Consider the following 25,988-nt stretch of genomic DNA (forward strand, 5'->3'; position numbering starts at 1 on the left):
CCAGAGGCTCTCAAGTGTGCCACTGCCAGCTGTGAGTTCCAGGCATTCCAGCCCCTTCCTCACATATACCACCTCTTCTGCCCTGTCTATCCCTCCTGAAGAGCCTGATATCATCCAACAGGGCACTCTAGGCACAGGACTCATCCCACCAGGTTTCATTTATGCCAGTGATGTCATATCCCTGGGACTGGGCCAAAGCTCCTCGTTTGTTCCTCATGTTGAGTGTGTTGGTCTGGAAACACTTCAAACGTGGTTTGTTGTAGCAGACAGCTCATGGAGCAGATTGAAGGATCCCACTAGTGCTCAGTTCCTCAAGTTTTGGTGTGCCATCCCATTGCTCATCACTGGCAAGCCTGGTTTTATCCCTTTCCCCCTCTCCTACCTACTTTAAAGCTTATCAATGAGCCCTGCTAGCTCCTGTTCTAAAACCCCTTTTACCCCCTCTGAGAAACAGTGAACTTGGTAGCATTACTTCCACAGCAACAGCTGCAACAGGACTGCTGAAATGAGAGTTGATTAAATTACTTACCAATCCCATGATGGTGATACAACATAGATGTAACGCCGTCAAACCGGAACCCGTCAAAGTGATAGTCTTCAATCCACATTCTCAAATTAGACAGAAGGAACCTCAAAACTTCCCAGCTGAAATAACATGAACATACTTTATAAGCTTTAAAAACCTTGGGATCAACTAGAATTCCTTAAACCATGTTCCCCACTTGCATATGTAGTACTTGTACTGTGCATTTTACCATTTTAATGGCTTCTTCTCCATTTTTCATTGACCTTTCCCTAAGAAGTTTGTCTTCTTAAGTCTTTGTCTTTTACTGCACATAATTTTAAGAGTGCAGATAGGAGGTTAGGAAGAACTCTCAACTATCTATGTAGACATCTAACAAGGCTAGTGTCTAAATACACGTACTGTATTTTACATACTTGCTGGGATAATTTTCCTTTGCTTCCCTAAGGAAAAGATGTTACAGAAATGGAAAGAAAATTATAACAGGTAAGATTTTGTCCCCAAGATTTTATGGATTTACAGCAATTTTTAGGAATAAAGAAAGTAAAAAAGCTGTCTTTCCCCACCTCCCTCCCTGATTATTTACAAATCACAAATCACCAGTAGATTACCAAATCACCTGCTATTCTACAAATTTACACATTTGAAGAGTAAACCAACTTATGGAAGTTGAGGAGATATTTTCTGAAATTCAGAACAACAGGAACGGGGTTTAACACACACACACACACACACAGAGTAAGCATGGATGTGAAATAAAAAATATAAAAGAGGTTCCAAAGTGAGCAAGCATTGGGAGACATTCGCGAACAGAATTTGATATTAAGGAATAAAACAGTTTTAGGAACAGTTTTCCTACTATTCTTCACCTCCTCTCCTGAGACACTGATCTCCATAGCTTCAAAAGACCCCCCCATATCTTGTTTCTTCTCTCCACCCTCCAGGGCACAACTCTCTCTGCCACCCTCAGCATGGGCTGCCTCAGGTGCATCCCCTGCGAGTTCCCCCATCTCAACCAGCCAACACATGACACAGGGAAACTTTTTCTGCCAATATCTTCAACACTTGCCAATTCTATGATTCCTCTCTAATTAATATTCCAGGACAGCACAACTATGAGCCCACCTCCTACCAAGTTTCTGTTCAGAGAAGAGAGCAAGCTACACAGCGGGACGCAGGGTCGCACCTGCCACTCTCTGGTGGGTGAGGTGGAAGGGGTCACCCAGCACAAAGCACCTCAGTCAGCATCCCTGTTCCAATTTTCCAGTGCACACAGTAGGCACAAGGCAGTGAAGGGGACCCTTTCTACATTTCATTTAACAGGCATCAGAAACAGTAAATTCCTGAGGAAATTATGACACAAGGAATATACTCCATTTTGACAAAACAAACCTGCCCAATTTCCTTCCTCCAAAAAGCTTCCACCCATGCAGGATGTTTTAAGTCTCGAGGTGGTTGTATTACATGAAAAAAAATGTGTGAAAACACTCCCAAACTGGTCAAATCCTCATCTCACCAAATAGCTAATCCTTATTTATTTTCATAGAATTAGAACATTTCTCCTTTTTATTGCATGCACTGCACTGTGTGCATATAAAGACAGAAATATTACCAAATCAAACCCTCCAAATTTAGGAAATGAGAATTCCAGTTGACTGTGAATTGCCTCAGTTCAATACCTTTCCTTGGCATGATAAGATTTTTTTGTTCCATCCCTGTACTCCCCTTTCCCCAATTCATCCAATTTCCAAGTTAACACTATATGAGGATGATCTCAGGAGCTTGTCTGAAGAACCTTTTATATATTTGTTATTTCTCAGGTGAGATGTTTTGCAATGAATGAACAAGAGAGAGAATGCTCTGACATTAAAAGGAATAGAAAGATATAAAAAGTCCTACGAACTGGCAAACTGGTCACAAAAATACAGCTTTGAGCAAGCATTTGCTGTATCTTTTTCTGACCCAGCATGAAATTTGCAGAAAGCTATTTCCTGCAAGCTAAATACTCTGAGAAAAGTCAAAGCAGTAACTGTATTACAACAAAAATAGTATCTCACACAGAATTAAGATAATACATGTACAAAGAGTACATTAATTACTACAAGCACCAGCCAGACTTAAAAGTTATTTCTTCTCATTAGACTGTTTGACTTTATAACCTTAAAGTCCTTAAGACTGTGAAGAGGATTTTTACATTTTTAAAACACACACAGAAGTCTCAAAACAGATAGCAAATGTATTTCCACCATTGTTGGCACTGAAGATTGAACTTTGGGAAAAGATGGAGAACAGGTTATGAAAATAAATTGTAATGACTTTTAGATGAAAAAGTGACTACGGATAAGAACAAACAAGATGAATTTGTTGAAACAAAATATTAGGTAGCAAACTGATGAGATCAAAAACCTGAGCAGGAGCAGCAGATGTTTTCCAACCATCTGATTGCACATGGGAGAGAAGATCATAAATAAATAAATAAATATTAACTCTCATTCTAGCTTAAACATGGAAAAATTCAGGATAATTTTTAGGAAAGATATCAAGTACTAGAAACCATATTGACTTTTAGAGAGAAATGCACAGCTCCAAAACACGAGCCAGAATAACAGTTTTTTTGAAACATGCAAATCACACAAACTATACAGAGGTTCATTTTTTCATCCAAGTCAATTTGTTTATGGGAGCAGCAGCATTAGACTTAGAAGTTGACAGATGTAACAAATAGCTTGGCAGAACGCCAGCAGAGGCCAAAATTGAAGAGGCATAATTGAAATACATCCACGGCAGAAGCAATAATTCTGGAACATTTCTAAAACAGCACATTCTTGTAATTTTACAGAAAGATATGGAAACAGGATAGCATTCGTTAAGAATGTAATTTCTTTTGGGCAAAAGCCATATCTCAAATTATATCCTAAAAAGTCTCGCATTTTTGCATACCATAAAATTGAGAAAGTTCTTTCATTGCACGCATGATCAAAGAGAGGAAAATGTATGCTGTATCATCATTAAGGAACAGAATGATTTACAGCACAAGAAATTTAAGCAATTCAGAATTCACTCAGACATCATTCAAAACAAAGAAGGCCTTTGCGGAGAAGTATTGCTGTTTTTTTTTTTTTTCCTCACTCTTGGAGCCCACAGCTCACTTGTTAAAAACAGATTTCTTGTTTGAAAAAGTGAAACGAGCACATCTACCTAGATGACCCGGTTTCACGAGGTGATAAGAAATTTAACAGTTTTCCTATACCAGGTCAGCAGAAAACCTGTGAAATTGCTTACTAGACACACCCATTATTTACTTTTTTCCTCTATACTACTAAAAAGAGCAAAATAACGATTCACCATAAGCATTCTAAATTCCAATCCATGATGAACATGAAATACTTAGATGCGAGCAATCCATTTAAACCAGTTAATTTTCTTGCTATGGACAAAAAAAAATATTGGCTGTACCTAATACAGTTTGAAGATGTAATTCTTGAACCACATTAATGTTGACCTTCAGAAATTGCATTTATTATTATATATTATAGAACTACTGACCTTATACGAATAGAGACTTTTATGATGATATACTTGTTTCAGTTCTTAGTGCTTAATTACCTTAACATATAGCACCACTGAATTGCTAAAACACTACTTCTCAAACTATCCCCAAACATTTCAACAGCTGACTGGCTCAAATTCTACCAATGGATTCCTGAACATAAAGAAACTGGCATTCAGTCTGATATTGTTAACTGTCAGTGAATCTGGCACAAGTTATTTTATGGACTAAACATCTAGATCTGATACAGAGATGTTTTTTTTTTCCTTTTTATCACTGCTTACCAGCACAGATCAGTTTGCCTGCTTTGGAGATGCACTTTGTTTAATCAGTTATACAAAGAGGGCAACCGGTCTTATCCTATTTGGAAAACAACAACAGAAACAATAAAACCCTTTGTATTTCAACCTTCTTAATTTACCACAAGTAATTCCTCTCTGTCACAGCATCATTGCCAAATCCCAAATCATCTCCAGCCACGAGGGATTGAGAAGCTGAAGCAGTGCAGGAGGTGCCTGTCTTTTAACTCCCACTGCCAGACTGCTCTCCAGACCTGCACTCCTAATTATTCCAAACAGCATTCCACGGGAATATGCATGTCTCTGTCAGTCAACAGAACATGATAAAGCTGTTAACAGACCAAAAGAGCTTTTGCCTGGCAATCCAAACAGCATTATGCCTCCAAAATGGACTGTGCAGATGACAAACAAAAGAAGAGCTCTCCTCTTGGAGCGCATGATAACCTGTGAGCAAAAGGGGTCAGCAGCAACGTGTCACTTCCCCTCTATCAGTCCCAAGAAGAGACAGAAGCAATGAATTAATTTTTTTTCCCCACAGCAACAACCAAAGGCACTGATGCAGAGTGCTAGTTTTTCTGGACTTGGGAATCTTGGAAGTGCATTGCATGACTACCTCCTGTACAGCCAGAAAATAATAATTAAAGAAATCCTCCCCAGGCAGTTCTATTTCAGCAATCTTAAGCCAGCTCACATTTCAAAGTTAGTATTAGGACACAGAATAACTTAAGGAAAAAGCTTATTTGGGAAACAATTAATAGTAGTGGCACAGATATAAAAGGTGACAAGTTACATGAGACTAAAGCCTTCAGTTTAACATGCATTGAATTTTTAACATTGATTTAAAATAAATAGAAGACAGTTAACAAAAATCTTGAGGACAGTCTCCTGTCTATAATCCAGTTTCTAGTTGCAGGAGAGCTTGACTGCTAAAAGCTTTCAGAATGGCTGCAACATTCTTGCAATATTCTTCAATTACTCTTCAGAGTGCTACAGTACTTTGGATGTTATTAAAATAAATTAATATGATGACACTGTTTTTTTAACATTGCCACCATAAGCAACCAATGCAAAAGATAATCATTGTGGTCATGATCCCTTTGGTGAAGCAGTTCCACTCTGAAGGTGATCTGAGGGCCACAAATGGACTTCCAGGTTTGGTGCATAAGTTCTGATTTCTCTACCACTTGTCCATCACAATTTTGCACACGGATGAGGCTTGAAATCAAAACTTTCAGCAGCAGTAGATCTTTACTCACACAAAGCTTGGAAAGATGTCACCCATACTGTATGGATTAGAACTGCACTTTCTTGGACAAGTTAATGGGGACAGTTCCTAGTTCTCTAAGTCTCTTGCTGCTACTGGCACAAAACTTCCTTAACAGGGATTTTGGATCATGAAAGAAGATTATTTCTTTCAGTCATATCATGATAGCCAATTTTTTTCCCCTCGAAGCCTGTTATTTATTTTAAAATAAATATTAGATTCAGACCTAGTTCCCTGAGTTTTTTCTCAAATTTATCAAATATCTTAATTACTACCCCACGGTCTTCTCCTTCCCTACTTACTGTTCACAATCAATTGTTTGTCACTTTTCCTCTGTTCTCTTAATTGTGAGGTTTTGTTTGTTTGTTTTAAAGAGAAACAGATCCATACCATGACCCCTCTCTTTCACTTGATTAGATTCTGTTTGTTTTGCTACCTGTATAGAATTCATATCCTAAAATTATCAACCGTAAAAGCTGATAATTTATATACTGAGATGCAGTAAAGATGTTGACAGTGTCAAACAAAAGATTTTGTAACCTTTGATCTTTGGTCTGTAAAGAAGCTTTATCTTTTAAAAGACATTTTGAACTCCAAGGTTTCTCTTTCTTTAAGGTCCCATATGACACTGAAAACTAGAAAAGCTTCAATCACCAATTAGATACCTTAGGTTAAAAATTTCAGTCAACTCTCCTTACAGCTAACAAAGGGTCCTCACTTAGGAAATCTTGATTGACATTGCAAGTTCTTGGGACCCAACCTTGGAACAAAGAGAATTCACTACTGCAAAATGCACATATGTCATTGCAAGAGGGTGAAAGGTTTTGACAAACTGCAATTGCTATGCAATAAAAAACCAAAACTTTCAAAATTATTTGCCTGCTCAGGTTCATGCATGAGCAAACAGCACTCTGACATCAGTTAAGGGAACAAAGATCTACGTTAGGGACACATAAAAGAATTCTGAATTATGAGGAAGTAAATGAATAGAGAAAAACACTACACTTCTGAAATAACAGAAGAGAAAAGACAAGCAAAATTGAGTATTAAAATGCAGGCATTTGAAAAAATACCAAATCTTAACCTCAGGAGGCAGAGACAACATTGTTCTGAAGAAGCACTAGATTATCTGACTTGCCAAACATTAACCCACTTCTGTCTGTCCTAGAAAATCCCATCCCACTGAATCTCAAAGAAAAGCAGAGTCTGCACCAGAACACAGCAAGTGCTCTAAACTGGTCTGAAGTAGAGAGTCTACCCTGAGGCCAGAAGGGGATGCAATTCCTATCACAGACGTCTGAGACACTAAGTCCCTAATCAGGATGGAGCCTCAGTATGATCCTGAAAAAAACTTGCCAAGTTTCCCTGTGGCCATCAAGAACGTTTCACTGTCTGAAGAGACAATGAAAAAAAGCTCACGAGTCCTCATGGACTTAAAGCAAACCCCTGGTGACAGTGAGGTGACAAAATGTCACACAAAGTGGATGGGACCTGTTAAAAGTCACTCTCAGTGTGTTTCTTGTCAGTATTCAAGTATCAAATCCCACATTAAGTCTGCCAGCCGTGAGGAGAACAGTGGGCACAGAAAAACCCAGCACTTGCTCAGATCAGTGTCTGTGAACCCTTCAGACATGCAGTGATTGGCATCCAACTTCCACTGGGAAGAACAGATCCCTCTGCACAGTACCACAAAAGCTCAGGGCTTTTTGCTGTGCTTTTGTTTTCAACAAAAAGGGTGCTAAAAAGGTAGTAGTGGTCGCTGATATCAATTTTCCCAGTAGGAATGGACTTCTGATGAAGTGCTTAAGCAGATTTCCCATCTAGAGCAGCTGGTCATTACACAGTTGACTCTCAGAAGAGTGAAGTTTCCAGCTGGCTTTCTAACTGGAAAACACACACAAACATTACCAGATGCGGGTCAGCCAGTCAGGATTTTAAGGAAGTCAAGATTATACCTTTCCATGTTCCAAGATGGTATTAGTTTATCTTGAACACAATAGTTTCCAGGCACGTAGTTCTCACAACTACTAAATGCCTCTCACTCACAGAAAGAACTAAGCTGAAAGATGGATGGCCACAGCAGTGGAAGACCTTTCATCACAGCCTCTTACTCCCAGCTGTTCTGAGCACTCTCACAGAAGGATACAGATCTTTAAAAAGGGCAGACAGGAAAAAGGTTGCTTTCTCTATTTTTACGGGACATTATTCCATTAAGCTGAACTGTGTATGAGGTAAAAATACTAAAAAAAAAAAACAAACAACCCAATAAACGATTAGTGCCTCACTGTCATGAGCATTTGAGACCCTCCATTATTTACAAACCTGTGCTGAAGAGAAATTCTGGAATCTTACATTTGTGAAGTGAAATTAATAGCAAATACATGACCTGGGCACTTCTAAATCCAGGAAGAGGATTTTATTCTTAGCCACAGAAATTGAGGATTTATAAATAGAAAGCCAACAACTATATCAAATGTAATTATAGACTATATCAAATAAGTCACTGAAAGATTAAAAGTTTCCTCTAACAGTTAAAAATAATGGATACTTTTGCCAATAGTTGTGGCAGAAGACATCTTTGTTAAAGTGTTAACATCCCATTCCATGAATTAAAGTGGAAAAGCTCAAAAGCATTTGAGAATTTCAAGGCCAGCCTCCAGGAAGAAAAGTCCTTAATTATTTAAGCATATTATGAAAAAGTCATGAGAAATCGAAGTGAAAGGACTACTTTCAAATTTGGAAGCATTTGTTCAGTAAAGATCTGAAGTTCTTTCAAAAACTGGTTTCTATTAGAGTGAGAAGGTCTCCCATGAACCTTTTCTCCAAACTAAATAGTCCGAGTCAGTTTTTAGATATATACACATATAATAATGCTAATATGTTATACATAACATAGATTGTGTTTTATATAGTTGTACTTTTCTATTTAAAAATTCCAATAAGCAGAACACTGGTTGTTACGTAGCTTTTCATGTTTTTCTTTTGAAAGTAAACAAGAGCAGAAGCTCTGAAAACGCAGAGGATTTTCTATTTTAATTTAAATTGGAATTCTAGAGAGCCATACCCTTCTGGAATCATTAATCCTGATCCCCAAAAGTCAACTGTTATGCAAGAAAAAAGCACTTTCATTCAATATGCTGCAAACAATATCATAGCAATATGCATTTATTAGACTTTATAGACTCCTATTCAGCAATTACTTTGGGAAAATGATTTCTTAGAAAGAAGCACATCCTTTATTCATATACAACCAGGAGTTCTGAAGTCTTCAAGAACGTATTTTAATTTTTTCTCCCCCTCAAAATTCTACTTCATCTGCTGGTGCAAAGCAGTAGTGAGGTCCTTGAGGAGTTATGGCACAGATGATACAAGACCCAGTTAAATCAGGGGTGACTGAACATGTGCTGGGTAAACAGGGATGAATAGTCTGACATTTTGGCTAGGAAAAGGAGAGATGATAGAGGGTAACTCCTTCTCCTTCTTGCAGGTTCTCTCAGAGTGATCCCAGGGACCACACTGCTGTGTGTCCTTGGCAGCTGATTCCTCCCAAACACGAGTGGAAGGAGCCCCAGTCCTGCATTCACACGACTTTACTGAAATGCCATTTGCACAAGGAGAAAAAGTCTCTCTTCAAAATGAACTATGGACTACATAAGGGTTTAAAATATCAAAGTGAGCAGCAATGTCCTAGGCTTACATTTTTCAGGCTACTCCTACCTACACTTGGTAAGAGTAAACTAATATCCAATAAAGCATTCAGATATTTGCCCTATAAATGGAAGCAATAACTCAAATACTACTCAGTAAAGGTTATGTTCTGCAAAACATGAATATAAGAATAGCCTTGGAGGCAAAGCAGGTTGGTACTTATTGTAATGAAATTTAATATTCTTGATGCTTTTTGCTCAGAGGGTTTCCTTAAGTAAATAGAAAAAAAAAAAGTAAGTACCGAAGACAATTACCTGCAGTTTTAAGAGAGCCTGCAGGGCACACACAATTTAAAATAGAGAAAGTATCAAAAATAAAATTACAAAACTCTTTAAAGTGCTGATAAAGCCTACATGGATTTCAGCTATGATTTGGATAAATTAGCACTAGTGCCACTTATGTTCAACCCAAGTAAATTATACACTAACAAAGTGAAAATCTTTGAGATCATTTAAAATTCTATTCTCTGAAAATAAGCTTCTTAGAGAATATTAAATTTGTTTAGTCATATAATCAACCCTACAAATTAACAAAAAAAAATTGCTATTCTGCAACATGCAGCTAAACCACATCTTTTAAGATGTACTGTCAGAATTTGCATACTATTTTCTGCAATTGGTGATTTCCATAATTAACCAGAGATCTCAAGCATTTCACAGTAGTTTACTGTTCAACACTGGGTTTGCTTTCAAATTAAGTCTAAATGTAATGCAGAAATAGACTACAAACTACTACATAGGAGGTGATTTGAGGTTTTAAACAGACCATTATCCTGAACTTTACCCAGAAAACAGTACCAGAGTTGAGAAGGGGATGGTGAAGATTCAAGTATCAAGAGCTACTTAACTACTTTGTTGAGAGGTGTTTTTTCTCCCCCAAAATAGTATCCTATTATATACACGTATAAGAATAGAAAACAATTATCCTCAACTTCTATATTCCCTCTATAGGCAAACAAAATTACACTCAAAATCAATTCATTCCATTAGCAGGGACAAAAATACTAACTACCTGGCAAATTGTTAACATTTTTAAGCTCTACTGTCTCAAAACCATCTTATTAGAAACCTGAAACAGTGCTTTCTATAAACCTCATTTCGTTTATTACTTTAAAATACTGGTTCCTCAATTCATGCTCGCACAAGAGACTCCAAAGGGACACTGCAGTGGTGTTTGGTTCACTGCCTTTCCCTTGGTGTTTCCCACCTGATCTCCCATTCCCAGCCTTCTCTCTGAAGAACCAAAACGGAAATGTGGTTGACATTTGCAGCTCAGAAATGCTGCTGTGACCCCTACCCAGGTCAAGGTAGGATTTTGAGCACACTCCATCCCCCTCAAACACCCAGAAACTAAAGCTACAGCTGACAAAGCACCACCCTTCTCTTGGTTGGTGGTAAAGTGCAAGAATGCCAGTCTAAAACCAAATGCACAGACACACTAAAATATTTAAAGCATTTGTATCATGCCTGTACCTTTCAGATGAAAATACAAACTGGTTTAATTTGAATTTGGGTGGATTTTTTTTCTAATGCTAATGAATAGAAATGGGTATTTAAGAAGGAAAGAAGTAAAATTCTTCATAAAAGAGAATATCTTGAAATATTCTCTAAAGCTTTTACTCCCAAGTAAAAGCTTTTAGAGAAATGAAGCAAGACCAGATCTCTGCCCTTGAAAAATTCCAACATTAGTACAAACATACCATCTAATACCTGCTTTTGTAAAAGTTAAGTGCACTGATTATTGAGAAGTCTTTTCTGTGTACAGATGACACCAGAACACAGTTGCTGTGGTGGTGTAAGGCTCAAGTTCATATGTACCAATAAGACACTAATAGAACCTTATCAATCTACCATTCAGTGTCCATATGCTATTACAGGTTACCTTTTTTAAGTAGTTACCTTTAAAATCCCAAATCAAAATATTAATCCAAAAGCAAAGCATGTCAGCTACTTTTTGTGTTAACATGGCAAAACCAACCTCATAAGGAATAATTACTATCACATAAGAAGACTGAAAAGGGGGTGGCTCTTGCATTTTACTATCTTAGGACTTCTTTTGAAAATATGATCTGAATATCCTTTCATTTTAGTCCCTCAGAGACTGGCACCCTGAACCCCTGAAGACTTACTTGCCTGTCTGTATTTTATTGACCAAAAGACTATCCTTCCTTTCCTCCCAACAAGACAGTTGGTAGCAATGCCAAATCCATGGAAGGAGAAGAAAATTTCAAGATAAGTAGAAGTGTTCATTAGCAGTCACCATCAAGTACAAAGAACACAGGAGGCCTCTGAGATACTGACACCATGTCCTGAATGGTAACCTACTGAAAGGAAAGCAGGATCTAAGGGAAGTTCACTCTTTATACTAATATTAGCTAATACAAAGCTTAGATTTACACTACCAGCTTTTATCCTCAGCATAAACAACTGCTCTTCATACAGCCCAAAACCTTCTTTTCAGCACCACGGGACAAGACTGCTCAGCTACGTGACCGACTTCAGCATGAAGGGCAAAAAGTTTGTACAATGAATTCCTACCTTCACAGAAAAACACTTGCAGTGGAAAGCTCAGAGAGCCTGACAACTGTCTTGTGTCATCCCCTGCACAAGACTCAGGAGATGACTGCAAGGGTAAGCAGCCATCTGGCAAAACCGAGCCGTGCTTGCCTCACTCCCCCTCATCTTCCAGCAAGCACAAAATGCAGAGCGAACAAAACAGCCCAGAAGAACTGAAGCAAAGGGTTCACATTAAACAGGAACCTGTTCTCAGGCACAGCACTTCCCTCTTTGCTGCACTTTTTGAAGTCGCATTCTTCAGAAATGTAATTAAAGGAAGATATTAGCTCAGATTATGCTGTGCCTGTAGAGCTGTGAACTTGCAAACACATTTTCTGTGTGATTCATAAATACTTCACCTAAGAGAACTGGAAAACAGGTTTATATTCGAAGACACCTAGTTTTTAATCTCAATTTCCCACTAGATACTGTCATTTCAACTACATAATTTGTGCTTCATGAAGATTAATATGAGGACAATAAGCACATTTATAAGGACTGTTACAGTACCTTTGTTTAGTAAAATATATAGCAAAGTTATTTGAGTTGCCTCTTGCAAAAATAGCTACAATGTAATTTTTTGTATTGATTCACAGATATACTTTGTTTTATCCATTATTCTATTCTCCAAGAATTAGACACCTATTTTAAAACCTTCTGTTACCTGAACACATTTTCATATACCCACTATCTTTCTATAGCCAACAAATTTGTAAGCTCCACAAAAGACAGGTGGGAAAGATACTGTGCCAAAACATATTCAGTTGTATTTCCATCAATTCACTGAAATTAAACTGTGACAATGGAAACCTCCGATATTACTTTGAAAATATTGAGAGAATAATCAGTGTCCTTCTATTAGATATAAATTAGAAAAAGCATATTCTACTGTCTGCAGCTTATTTGGAAAACTGTTTAAAAACAAAACACTCCTCCACATTTCAAAAGCTTTGAGTACTGTATTTACATTTTCAAGTCAACAATGGAAAGAAAAGTTTAGATAATTTTAAAATCAACTTATATTTCTCAAAGATATCTGATTAGTGCACTAGAACTTGTATATTAAATCAGAGAACTACAGAGTTATTTGAGTCTGAAGAGACCTCAAAGATCATCTAGTTCTGACTCACCTGCCATAGGCAGGTACATCATCAATTCACCATGTTCCTGAGGGACATCACTTGTTACTATCTCCATTTGGATGTATTAATCTAGAAGTATAGTTAATATATTGGAAATATGTATTTATTTTTAACAGTAAGTTTTTTTCCTTAAGTTCCATGATTTTTAATTGAAATGAAAGCAACCATTACTACTACAGGTATGTCCTATTTCAGATCATATTTCAGGGCAACTACTACTGATCCTGGCTTAAGAGGGAGCAGAATGATAGCAACTTTTGATTAAAATATAAGCCTGAAGTAGAAACTTCATAACCTTGTAGAAAAACAAATTTTGTTATCTAGGCCAGGATAAAATACAAAGAAAGCTAAAGCTAAGATTCTCTGAAATAGCTTAAAACAAGTTTGCCTTTGCATATAGTGACAATTCCAGCACTGCAGGCAAATGAGTTGCTCATATCTTGGGCTCCAATCAAATTTTTTTGTTTTTCCAAATTTGGGTGAAGATGGCTCTGTGCTAAGAGCAACTGGAGAGGCAACCTGCAGAACATTCACTCTTTCCAGTGTACAATTAATTAGTTTATAAGAATGCTATTTCACTCTACTGTCTGCCACTAGCTTTGTTAGCCAATGCTGGATAAGGATTAGAAAGAACATCCAGCTTAAAGTTGTTTCAATTTATCCATTTCTTGATAGACTTTCAGTTTCCTCCCCACTTAACCCAATGACAAAATAATTACCCTGGAATTTCTTATAACATAGTCAAAGTAGATTTTTCATCTTTTCCAATGCCCTTATCCAAGAAGGTGGTGGCAAAGGAAGCCTGAAAACAATGTAAATTTTAGTGTTTTGTAGTTCACTTTTTTCTTTCTTAAAAAGCACTCACTTTGTGAATCGTCTATGAGATTTAAGCCCCCAGTTAATTTGTAGGAAGAGAAATACAGAATTTCAGATTTCAGGGTAGCGAATAAAGTCTAAAAATCCAGAGTGATAAACACTCAAATCCAAAAACAGGGGGAGATATAGCAGTGGACATCTTTTGGGATTTTTTTTTCCAAAAAATATGTTTGGTTGACTGATTACTCCAATTCCTTGAACATAGACACTATCTAGAGAATCTCATGCCAAGAGTTAAATTTCAACAAGAAAAAGGAATTTGACCTATTCCTGTTGTCCCTAAAATCAACTGCATATTTAGCAATTTGAAAGATTATACTATTTATTTCCTTAATTTAAACACCAACTTTAAGTACTTGTTTCTGTACAAGTTGAATTAAATCCAAGCCAAATCCATTTCAAATTAAATAAATTAAGAGAAATCCATTAAATTTAAATTACATGGTTCAGGATAAGAAATATTTTTGGCTTGCAGCTGTGACTACTTTTACAACTTCAAAAGGTCATTCTTTCAGACAAACTTGGCACATGAAGCAATAAAGTATATAGCATATTTCCTTTGAGTGAACAATTCTATTTATTATTATTATTTATTATTCTAATTATTTCCCATTCTGACTAATTCGCTGAATTAATAATTCAACTAATAAATGAAACAATAACTGAAATGGTTTTTTCCTTTTTTTTTTCCTTTTTCCCTTCAGGGGAGAAGAGGGAAGACAAGGGGGAATTTAGCACTGCCTCCACCTGCTTGCAAAAGGTCAGGATATGAAAATGTAACATTGACCAACACAAATATCTCAACTGAATAGTACTCAGAGGGATGATTTTATTTCCAATTGTGGTTTAATAATGAATGGATTCTTTCTTCAGAAGACATCAATTTCTCTTTTACTTACTGTACTAGAGACCTGTCTTTGAAAACTTAGATATAGTGCAACTAATAAGCCTGTGCCAAAATGTGCTCTGAAAACTCACGCCTTGATCAAAGGTATCAAATGAAAATGCCAATCTGATTTTTTCTAAGTAAAAACACAGGCCCTGGGTCTGGCTGAGCTGGATGCTCATTCTGACAGGGTGAAAGGAATATGGCTTTACTCCACATCATGAAGTAACAAATTCTGTGGCATCTACGTAAATCCCTCCAGCCAAGAAATGTGTTTATTTAATCAGGCAGGTGACAACAATCATTACTTTACTTTCCTTACATATCTCAAAAGGAATATAGAACAAAAATAATGACAGCAAAGAGCATTCTTTTCCTCGTTGTGAAGTCCTTTAATAGATAAACTCAGCTAAATAGCCTGAGTGCAATTAATAAATATATTATAGATACCAAAAATCCATACTTTTACTTAATTCTCCGGCGAACATCATTCTCAGCTCTTTGTTTGAACAAATTGAGTCATCTCCTACAAAAGAAAATTACTACAGCATATACTAGTGACTTATCACATGTGGATGTGCTTCTTCATTCTTGTTTATTTGTTCACAGGTATCCATCCTTAAAACTACACTTGACAGGATATACTGACCAATGATTAAGACTAAAGAAATCAAAAGGAGTAAGGTCTACAAAGTATTACTTGTACACTTGTTTCCCTCTCTGAAATAAGAGGGAAGTTAACTGTACTAGAATAACATAGAAAAACTTCTGTCAACTATCTAACCTAATAACTAATAACGAGGGCAATGAATTCCTTTTCTTTCTGAAGAAATTTATAGCAATTTTCAAGAGATCACAAGGAATTGTAATACAGACACATACATATAGATCTAATCAGAGAAGAGATACAGGTATGAACCAGGAGAAACAGATGTTTGATTGCAACAGTTGTGGCAAACTAGAGAGAATTCTTTGAAGTTACCTTTTATAGGGAACTGCCCAAAGAAAATGCATGGGGAAAACAGTCAAGCAAATCTAGTGTAGTATGCTTTAAAAAAAAAAATAAAAATAGAACTCTTTTTCCAGACCTAGTTTAGAACAATTCACTCTGTTCCCAGGCATAAAGCTTTTAATACTGTGTTTTCCTTATTCATTAAGACACATTTGACATGATACACTATTTCAGTTCTTCAGACTTGTCCTGTTAATTGTATCAGCCAGAACAGAACCTAGAAGAAAGATCAGCAACAGCTGTTCTCTGTCCATCCAGTACTCTTATAATGGGAAGAGTAGAACCAGGTTTTTTTCATCTTCTTTACAATTTCACCAATCATTTCGTAAGTATGAACTCCAATAAAATTTCTCTCAGTAACACATCAGTTCCAAAGTCATGTTGGCATTTAAATAATCCCTGTAGAGAACATTCACCAAAGCTGAATCTCAGTCAGTGACTACAGCTAGGAAGCAATTTGGCAGGACAGAGACAGCCACCACATGAAGCAACAGCCTGGTCAGCTCTGTTATCTGCACTGATCTCCATCCTCAGCTTCAATCAACTTCTAGGGACAGGAACTTAGTCCTTATGCTAGCCCATGAAATGGCATTCCTCAAGAAAACCTGGCACCCCTTTCAAAACTGTAAGTAATACAACAGGTCAACGTGATTTTTTGCAGATTATTTCTGACCTGTTGGCCATGCACACACTACTAACTGTTGGAAAAGCCATAGCATTTTGGTAGTTTGTTGTTTTCTACTTTGTAGACACAGATGTTAATTGTTTTGCTCCCTGTTATCGATTTTCTTTCTCTCTCCAGTAAGCTTTCAAAAACTGAATTTCCAGTGGTTCTCTACGTTATAGAACATGCACACACTAGAATCAGGGGAAAAAACCCAAACAATTGTCTTAATGACCCCATCTTCTTTCCCTGCCATGAGCAGTACCACGCCTAATTTTCATCCAGCCCTGAAGTTCTTTGGATGAAACCCTATTAGAAGAAAGTCAACATCCCCCATTTCATTTGTGGATTCTTTAAAACCTCTTCCTCATCTCAAACTTATACAACCATCAGCATTTTCCCCAGCAAAATCTTCTATTCACAACAGACACTGCTTGTGTAACCTGCTGCTGTTGCAGTAATCATTTAAGAGTGCTGTGAAAGTTGTCAGTCAGGTGTGGATTACCAAATGAAAGATCATTATTGCATTAAGACTGATGCAAAATTTTTCTCTGCAGTGTGTTGAATCTCGTCTGATTTTAGATCTTTATCAAAATACCATAATCAATGTCAGGAAAGTGGTTGCATCTATTCAAGATATGACTGAATTTTATTGGCTACAAGTGGTCACCTCTGTAGTTCAAAATGTGTGCCTTTCCTTCACATATCAATATATTGCTTTATTGCTATACCACTTTTTGTACAGCTACATTTTTGAAACTTCACACAAAGCTGTGATTGCTACACTGGAGGTTAATATGGGAAACTGGACACTTCAAAGAAAGTTACCCACAGTCTTATAAGAAGTTCTGAGTTTTAGAGCAACTACAGATTTAAAAGCCTCCCAGTCTGTTATATCAATCTAAGTGCAGTAAGACAATTCAGCTTCTAGATGAATGTTTAATTAAAAAATTAAAGCAACTCTATAGCAGGTCAAGACTTCATATACTATAAATCACATTCTTATGGCTGGAACTCTTTTTTGCACTATTATTTTAATTTTTCCAATTACATTGCAGGAAGTTGCTATATACCATCCCCTCCATTAATGCTTTCAGTACTCATTCCCTTCAAAAAGGCAATTTATTAACTGCATTGGCCCCATATTTGTAAGTGTTTACTTGCTAACATTCACAACTGTTACTTAGAAGAAAACGGAAACAAAGATTTTCAGACTTAAGACCTTCAGGTCTTAAACTTTAAGGTTTAAACTTTACAAAGTACTTTTATGCTCTCACAGTCACCGTCAAAGTCCAGTCAGCAGAAGGTGACTGCTAAGGACATAAGCAAGCAACGTTTTTAAAGTCAATCTGTAATCAAAAAAATTACATTTATGAGAGCTGAGGGAGGAATAAAAGTCTCACTATAACACCACAAGCAGTGCTTCCTTAAATCAGTCTTTAAGAAATAATCTTTGCCAGCCAAATGAAATTGCAATGCATATTATGGGGATCTTTAAATACAGAGCTTTCCTAAACTAATTTAGTGGAGGAAGACTGGCAGGAAATGAATTAAAATCAGCATAGCTGAATGTTTTACATCACGAAACACAATTTACATCCCTGTTCCTACTGTAATCACCGTAGAGCCAACAATAAACCAAAAAGATATCAAATGACTGAGAGTCTGGCTCATTGACAACTTTAATCCCGGTGGAATTATGGCCAAAGTATCTCTCCATTATTTGTGGCAAATATGGCATGCCACTGGATGGCATTACTAGAGCCCAAACACAGGTGGAAAAAGGTCACCTGCACCTTACTAAATCCTCAGAAGCTGCACTTCAGCCCTTACACTCTGGGAAGTCAACTCTTTCCTATATGATTCACTGAATCTTCTGTAATCTTCCCCTGCTGGATTTCCCTCTCCTCTTCCCCCTGTCTAGGGGATCAATTGTGTCCCAAGACCTGTACAGTTTAAGCCTATAAGGAAATTACTTAGTTGAGAGGAAACTGAAAAAAAGTCTTTAGATTAGAACTGTCAGAACTCTCAGAACAAGGTAGGAAAGGTAAAGCTACAGACAGACAGGTTTGTCAGGAACTCTAGGATTCAAAAGGGAAAACATGGAAAGGTGCAAAACAGCAAAGAGGATAACCCAGTACCATCAAGGGTCTGCTGCAAGTAGTGGCAGTTTCCTTCCTCCCACCTTACTCATGCTTCCTGGCCAGCAGGGTCTCTTCAGGTGTCATTTTGGAAGCAATGAGTGTACTGACAGTTTCTAAATCCTACTTATTCTTTGTGTGTGTTAATTAAGTTTGTGGTCAAGCGGTACCACCTTTGCACTCTAAAACATGCATGAACAAAGTGGCCCCAAGACAGATGGTAAGAACACCCATAGCTTGTTATCTGCATTCTGTAACTCATGCTGATGTCCCACTTTGCTTAAATTCAATCTTAGGTTAGGCAAGGCACCTAATAGTGTGGTGCTTCATAGAGTTTATAGCCATTTAAAATGCTAACAGTGCAAGTGATAAAGAATAACAGCATATTCATTTCATCCTGCAAACTGACTGCTACAATCCACGGGGATGCTCCCAAATAAGGCAACAAGCTTTCACCTCCACAGATATTTAGAAGAGGTCATCGTTGAATTGTAGGCTACTTGAAACAAACAAATTCTGGACAGCTATTCTTATAGGAGAATTATGAGCCCAGCCCTGTTGAACAAATACCAAACCCTGAAAGATGTATTTTCCAATTCTTTCCACCTACTAATAACATTCCAGCAGCGGCAGATGCAGATGTGGAAAGTTGGCAATCAGAAGAAAGAAAAACAATTCAGGTGAAGAACAGCTGTTTAAGGAGAAAGTAAACACTGCCCTCAATAGGGGGTGCTGAAGATGTTGGAAGATCGACATGTCTTTAAGGAGTCAGATCCCAAAGCCAAGAGGACATCAGAGGACCTGTTCTCCCCCTTAAAATACAGCATGAGGTCAATGAAGGATTTAAACACTGGGTGGCAGAAGAGGCCAGAGTCTCGGCAACCAAACATAGGAGCACTGTGTCATTCTACATGCCAGAGAGCAGCCAAGATACCCCCATGGGGCCGGGCCACGGCACAGGGAAGAAAAGCCCCAGGTGACCCACACCACTCCGGAGGGGCAAGCTGGGGAACAGGCCACCTTAACCACAACTAACACATGTGCTTCAGCACCTAACAGCTGCCCTATTTCTGCTGCACTGAAAGGGGGGTTAAAAGCAGTTTCTGAGCTATGGTACTTTATAACCCACCTTAAGAAAAAATATTAAAAAAAAAAAAAAAGGACAGAGTTATGATCACCTGTTCCCCCAGCAGTTTAGAAGAGTGAGCTGGAGAGAACATCTGGTTAGGCAGCAGGGGACTAGCAAGTCATCTGTTGCCCTGATGTAAAAATTGTGGCTTGAGGGACAAAACATTTATACTCTAAACCCGTTTCAAAGCACACTTGGCAGGGACATCACTTGACACTTCATACAACTGAAGGAGGAAGAAAAGGCTAAATAAAAGCAGAGATTTCTCCCACTATATAGCTTAGTTATGATTTTTAAACCCCAAGGTATGGACACAAAATCCAATCTAAAAAAAAGCCTTGAAAGCAAGGCACCAAAAAGCCCCAAAGGAGATGCCAGGACACCTGCTGGCCCCAAAACCTTGTAACCAACATCATCTCTTACTGACCATACTGCTGCACTCAAGAAAGCTGTACTCATCAAAAATAAAACCAGAATGTAAATCGACTTCTGACTTTTGTGCCAAATTTACCTCCTAGAATGTGCAAGAACTTAAAATTTTGGCTAAGTGCTCAGTTGAAAAGGGTCACAGTATTAAAAAAAAAAACAAAAAACAACAAAACAACTAAACAAACCAACCCCTCCCCCCAAAAAACCACAAACCAAACAAAATTCAAGGCATCACATGAGTTCTGAGTTTTACTTCTACTACTATTCCTAAAGGTTCACAGAAATACATCAGTGTACCTATTGACATTTATAATTGGATTAGGACAGAATAGGATCTAACAAAGTCTAAGGAGAAAACAGGAAGAGACTTAAAAATAAAACCAATACATTCAGACCTCAGTAAGTCTAGAAAGGCAGCATCATTTAGACATTCTATTTACATAGCACTTGGGGGGGAAAAAAAGTAAACCCTTATCTTTGCTAGGTAATATCTTGTTCTCAATTATTTTTAAATTGTTTTGCCTGATTAGTATTTTAGACACATTTGCTATTTGGAGAAATGAATTTAAATCAAAACACAATCAACCACTCTAGTTGTGATCCCACCTGGTCTCCAGAGTCTACAGCATCACTTTTAATGAACTTGGCAGCTGAATAACCTTTGAATATGATTTTAGTAAGAGAAAAAATTGTTATAGTTAGCTTTTGCAAAATTAATTACGAGCAGAATCCTTGCTTAAGGTGGGAGGGTGTTTTGCAGGTATTTTAAGCGAGTTGCCTTAAACAGGAACACAATAGAGACAATTGATTTACTACAAAATTAACTAGACAGTGCCAACTAGAGTACAGGTCCAGAGCCTGGGGTAATTAAAAAAAAAAAAAATGAAATCAACTGCAATTCTCAGTTAAACTTTGTGATTCTGGTTTTTGGGTTGGTTGCTGAGGGAGGGAGGGGCTGGGAATGGACACAGACATAGGCAGCAAGGGATGGAGATGAAGGAGACTAAGATTCACCAAACTGGCATTTGAGGGGAAAAAAAAAACCACCCAGGATCCAGATTTCAGAAAAATTCAAAAATGCGCAAAAATTATGGAAATCATGAAAGTAAAAGTTTGTTTCTGTATATTTTGGTTGATTTTAAAGCACAATTTATAGTATTTTTATTGAAAAGAGTTAAGCAGAATATAATCTTTTACTTGTCCATTTATCTTACCTGCAAATTCTCATTTCAATGAAATCGAGGTTTTATTCTCCTGTGACACCATGAACAGCAAATTTTAAGCTGCTGCTCAAAACTTACAGAAAAGCTCCCTGTTTATACACCACTTGTATGAACACAGATTAAAAAAAATTAAATACAAAAACATGCTTTCACCTTTTTAAGTAGCACTATAGTGCAAGATACAAAATCCAAGTTGTCCTTTGAACAGTTTTACTGTTGCTTTGCTTGGATCTAATCTCAATTTATATAAAGTTTACTATAAAATAGTATTTAAAATACATCAGGCATATAACACATTTTTTTTTGCATGGATATAGATTTTTTTGTCACATTCTGTTACAGTAAGTATTCACAGTCCCCTTTGCAGACAGCTGAATAATCTTGCAAATGCTGTGAGATAAATTTACTTACATCTTGGCTTTCAAAGAAAATGCAGACAGACTAAACTGATAAAGCAATTGTTCCTTAATCTCTTTCGTGGCAGAGAATTAGTTTCTCTCAATTCCAAAGTGAATTGAGCATTCTTTGCATTTGATGTTTAAGTACCTGTGGATTTAACAGTCCTTCCCACTACAGAAGGAAAGGGATTTAGTACAAGCACTGTACAGGACAGAAGCCTGTATTAGCTTGAGAAATTTCTCTCAGCAAGTAAGCTTTTCTGTAGACCATTCAAGAGACTGTGTTTGGTGTCCTCTATTTTCAGCAAATTTGCAACATCTGCCAGCAACTTGAGTCTCTCTCAGATTTTTACACTCCCCTCTTCCAGACTAGAGCTGCTCATTCACTGGTGTGGAAATTAGCAGCATGTCAATACAGTCTAAATGGAAAAAAAAAATAAATAACATTTGCAATGAAGTGTCAGTTCTGATTCTTTCACAATTTTGTTTGGGACTTTCACACACAAAAACCCAGGAAAAAAATCAAACTATTTTTTAATTGGGTTTCAGTAACTTAAAATAAACATGATGGTTCTACATTTTAAGCCTTAAAATTTTACTATAAACACACACAAAATATTTAGTGTTTCAGATATTATGAGGAAAGCAGCCCTTAATGACTAGAAACAGTTCACAATACAATTTAGTGGAATATGAACTTAAAGATTAACAGGAAGCAACTCAGAAAATTATTAAACATACTGAAATGCATTTTTTATAATAATTAAAATCCCAATTCAGAAAGTCCCCCTGAATTATTCTGTTAAATTGTCCCAAGTAAATAAAGAACAGCTCATCCCATTAACTAATATAGTGCATAGGATGCACTATGGACCACAAAAAGACCACTTTTCACACTGGTCACCTGGTTTATTTGAAACTCAGTTACCCTGCAGGAGTTTCCATTGGCCCATGCTATGACTTCTGCAATAGTGCAACGTTAGACACATCCAGTTCATGGCAATTCAATGCAAGTGAGGGAGAAAAACGGGAGAAACTTGCAGCACACAAAACCTAACAACTGACAGAATAACAGGAGACCAGAACTCCACAGATGCTGAGTGATTGAGCCACCACAGGAACCACTCCAGTGTAACCTTGAAAGGGTTAAACCAGAACTTTGCAATTCATAAAAAGGTCAAACCAGATTATCATGCATCTTAAGGGGGGAAAAAATAAGAGAATTTATCCTGGAATAAGTGAGTGATGCTGTATAGAATTTATTAAGGCATGCTTTAAGGACATTGTGAAGTTATGCAAAACTGATGGTGGAATGTTTCAGGGAAGAATCAAAGACAAGGAAAGGGAGGAATCAAGGTGGTTCAGGGATGAACACGTAAAAATGTGAGAAGACTGAAACAAGTTGGTTGCCTGTGTCTGTTTCTCCTTTTTTAAACCACTGAAATATTCAGCATACAACATCAATCTCCTCAGCCTCAATACCTCAGAGAATACACAGTAAACAATATTAAATGTTAATAATCATCTGGGTTTAATAGGCATACTGACACATGCTGTATTTATACCAGGTAATTAAGTGTGTACAAACTGGGTCTCAAACTGTCTACTGAACATGACTCCTGCTCTGTATTAACTGTTGATTGACCTCTGGAAGCTCTTTGGAATGGAGTTAATTGTCCTAGGGGGAAACTTTTCCTATATTTCAACAACCTGACAATCTGACAATAAGTTTCCAGAACTTACAAGTTTTTCTTCAGCTCTTCTCATCCTTTTATTTTTATATAAAAACATATTACATATAATATGAAAATACAAATCTATTTTATAATGCATAAATAAAGCATACAATTATATTATTATATAATACATATTCATATATATTAAATATTTAAATAGGCATCTATACATATAAATAATGTAAAATAAAAAAAATATATACCTACACCATTATGTAATACATACAATGCACATGGTGCATAATATGCACATATTGATGACATAGATGACAGAGGAATAATGAAACCTCAACACTATCATTTAGTGTTAGATTTTAGGTGTTTAGACAAGTAGAGGAATTTAATTCCACCTATTATAACTGCTGAACAACTCAACTGACTTTATTGGGCAAATAGTGTAGTTTTACTAGAACTGGTAAGAAATAATACCCACTCCCACAGCTGAAGTGCCATTTTATACCTACTTTGCATAGTCAAAGAGCCTGCTGTCCCAGAGCTGGTGGTTCCCTCTGTAACCGGAATGGAAGAAGCAGGAATCCGTCCCATCGAACTGGTTGAGACCATCCTCCGAGTTTTTGGAGGCGTGGCTGTGCACCACATCCAGCAGCACCGTGATGCCCATGGAGTGAGCAACGTCAATCATCTCCTTCAGGTCATCTGGAGTTCCGTAGCGGCTGCGGCAGCAAAACGGGACGTGTTATGAATTGTACAAATCGGGACTTACGCTGCCATTGCCCAACACTAATCAAGCAAACTACATCCAAGTCAGCAGTCCTTCATCACCAGTTGTACACAGGTTATTTTTTCAGCCCCTGAAAATGTTAGGTTGTAAGTAATAGCTACTACTTAAGCAATTTTTCATTATGAAAACGTTTTGCGGAAATAGATTGTTTTATTCTTCCATTTTAATCTATTAATACATCAAATTCAGTATAAAAACTGATGCAACTTTAAACTTCTATTTAATATCAAACGTGAATTCATGTTTATCAGCAATTTTCAACCAAGGCCTCAAACCTAAGCACAGCCTGTTACAAACCCGGGAAAAAGTTCCTACAGAACACACAGAGCCATGGTTTTAATCAAGTGCATTAGGAGCAAGCAGTGTATAGTTCTGTTTGTCAGAAAAGAATGCCCTACACATCCTGTTTGCTACTGCCAAGAATTCCACAGCACAAAACCCATGCATAAAGACTGCTGAAGGTGGATTACCCAGAATATGCTATGACAGCTGAAGTTACTTATAATCTTTTTGTTTGTATCCCATACAAAGTGTTTCACAGAGCAGTTGATCACTGTGCCAAATTGATTTCAGATTTAAGAGTAAGCTTGAGCAAATACATAAGCCATTACTTTCCATTAAACACTCCCTTGCAAACACACATACAGAGATACTGATTTCAGTGGATGGGAAAGAAGGTAAAAGAACAGATGCTGAAGTACTTAAACCTACCTTGATGCTGCAAAGAAACTTGTGACCTGATAACCAAAACTGGCATAGTATGCATGTTCCATAATAGCCATCAGCTGGACACAGTTATACCCTATAAAAAAAAAGAAATATAACAAAAAAATTATGCCTTAAGGATAATTAAAAGAGGATTCAACACCTGCAACATTCATTTCAGTCTTCTCCCCTTTTAGTTGCCTTTGACTCTAGTGATTTACCACTAAAGATCCAGTAACTTTCAGGAGGCAATTCTACCTAATAGTTTATACTTACATGATCTTCCATTACAAAAGAAACAGTCAATTTGTCAAGTGATCTACACATAACTAGGAATATTGAAACTCCCAGGTGTAGAAAGAAATAAGTGATATGCGAGTATAACTTTTATTTAACTTCAGAATATCAGCTATGCCAATCTGCACATCCTGAACTGCTTCACTTTTGACAGTTGCAGTCATTGGGTGTGGAGTTATTCACTGGCTGCACATGCTGTGATAGAATCACAGAATAGTTTCTGTTGGAAGGGACCTTAAAAGATCATCCAGTTCAACTCCTCTGCCATGAGCAGGGACACCTTCCACTAGACCAGGTTGCTCAAACCCCTTCAAGGGATGGGGCATCCACAACTTCTCAGGGTAACCTGCACCACCCTCACAGTAAAGAATTTCTTCCTAATACCCAAACTAAACATATCCTCCTTCAGTTTAAAGCCATTCCCCCTTGCCCTGTCACTGCATGACCTTCCAAGAAGTCATAGAATCATAGAATCAATTGGGTTGGAAAAGACCTCTGAGATCATCAAGTCCAACCCTGCCATGGTTCCCAGACCATGGTGCTGATGCCACATCCAGTCTCATCTTAAAAACCTCCAGAGATGGAGAATCCACCACTTCCCTGGGCAGTCCATTCCAATGGTGTGTACTACCAACAACAGATAACTTTCAGGTTTTATCTACAGGCTGTTAAAACTCATACTACCACCACTTAGTCTGAACCAAATCTT

At 37.3% G+C, this 25,988-nt stretch overlaps 1 protein-coding gene across 2 annotated transcripts in view; it reads right to left on the reverse strand.

Moving 5' to 3' along the window:
- GBE1 (1,4-alpha-glucan branching enzyme 1) overlaps positions 1–25,988 on the reverse strand; it is a 111,458-nt gene that overhangs the window by 56,020 nt on the left and 29,450 nt on the right. For both annotated transcript variants that reach the window (XM_018077076.2, XM_018077075.2), the window contains exons 5-7: positions 24,989–25,079; positions 24,000–24,209; positions 530–645 (exon numbers count right to left, since the gene is read on the reverse strand). In XM_018077076.2, coding sequence (XP_017932565.2) covers positions 530–645; positions 24,000–24,209; positions 24,989–25,079 — 417 coding nt within the window. The remainder of the gene's footprint in view (positions 1–529; positions 646–23,999; positions 24,210–24,988; positions 25,080–25,988) is intronic.

The sequence above is a fragment of the Manacus vitellinus genome, unplaced genomic scaffold (genome assembly GCF_001715985.3).
Source record: "Manacus vitellinus isolate BGI_N305 unplaced genomic scaffold, ASM171598v3 scaffold_35_pilon, whole genome shotgun sequence".
NCBI classification, from domain to species: Eukaryota; Metazoa; Chordata; class Aves; order Passeriformes; family Pipridae; genus Manacus; species Manacus vitellinus.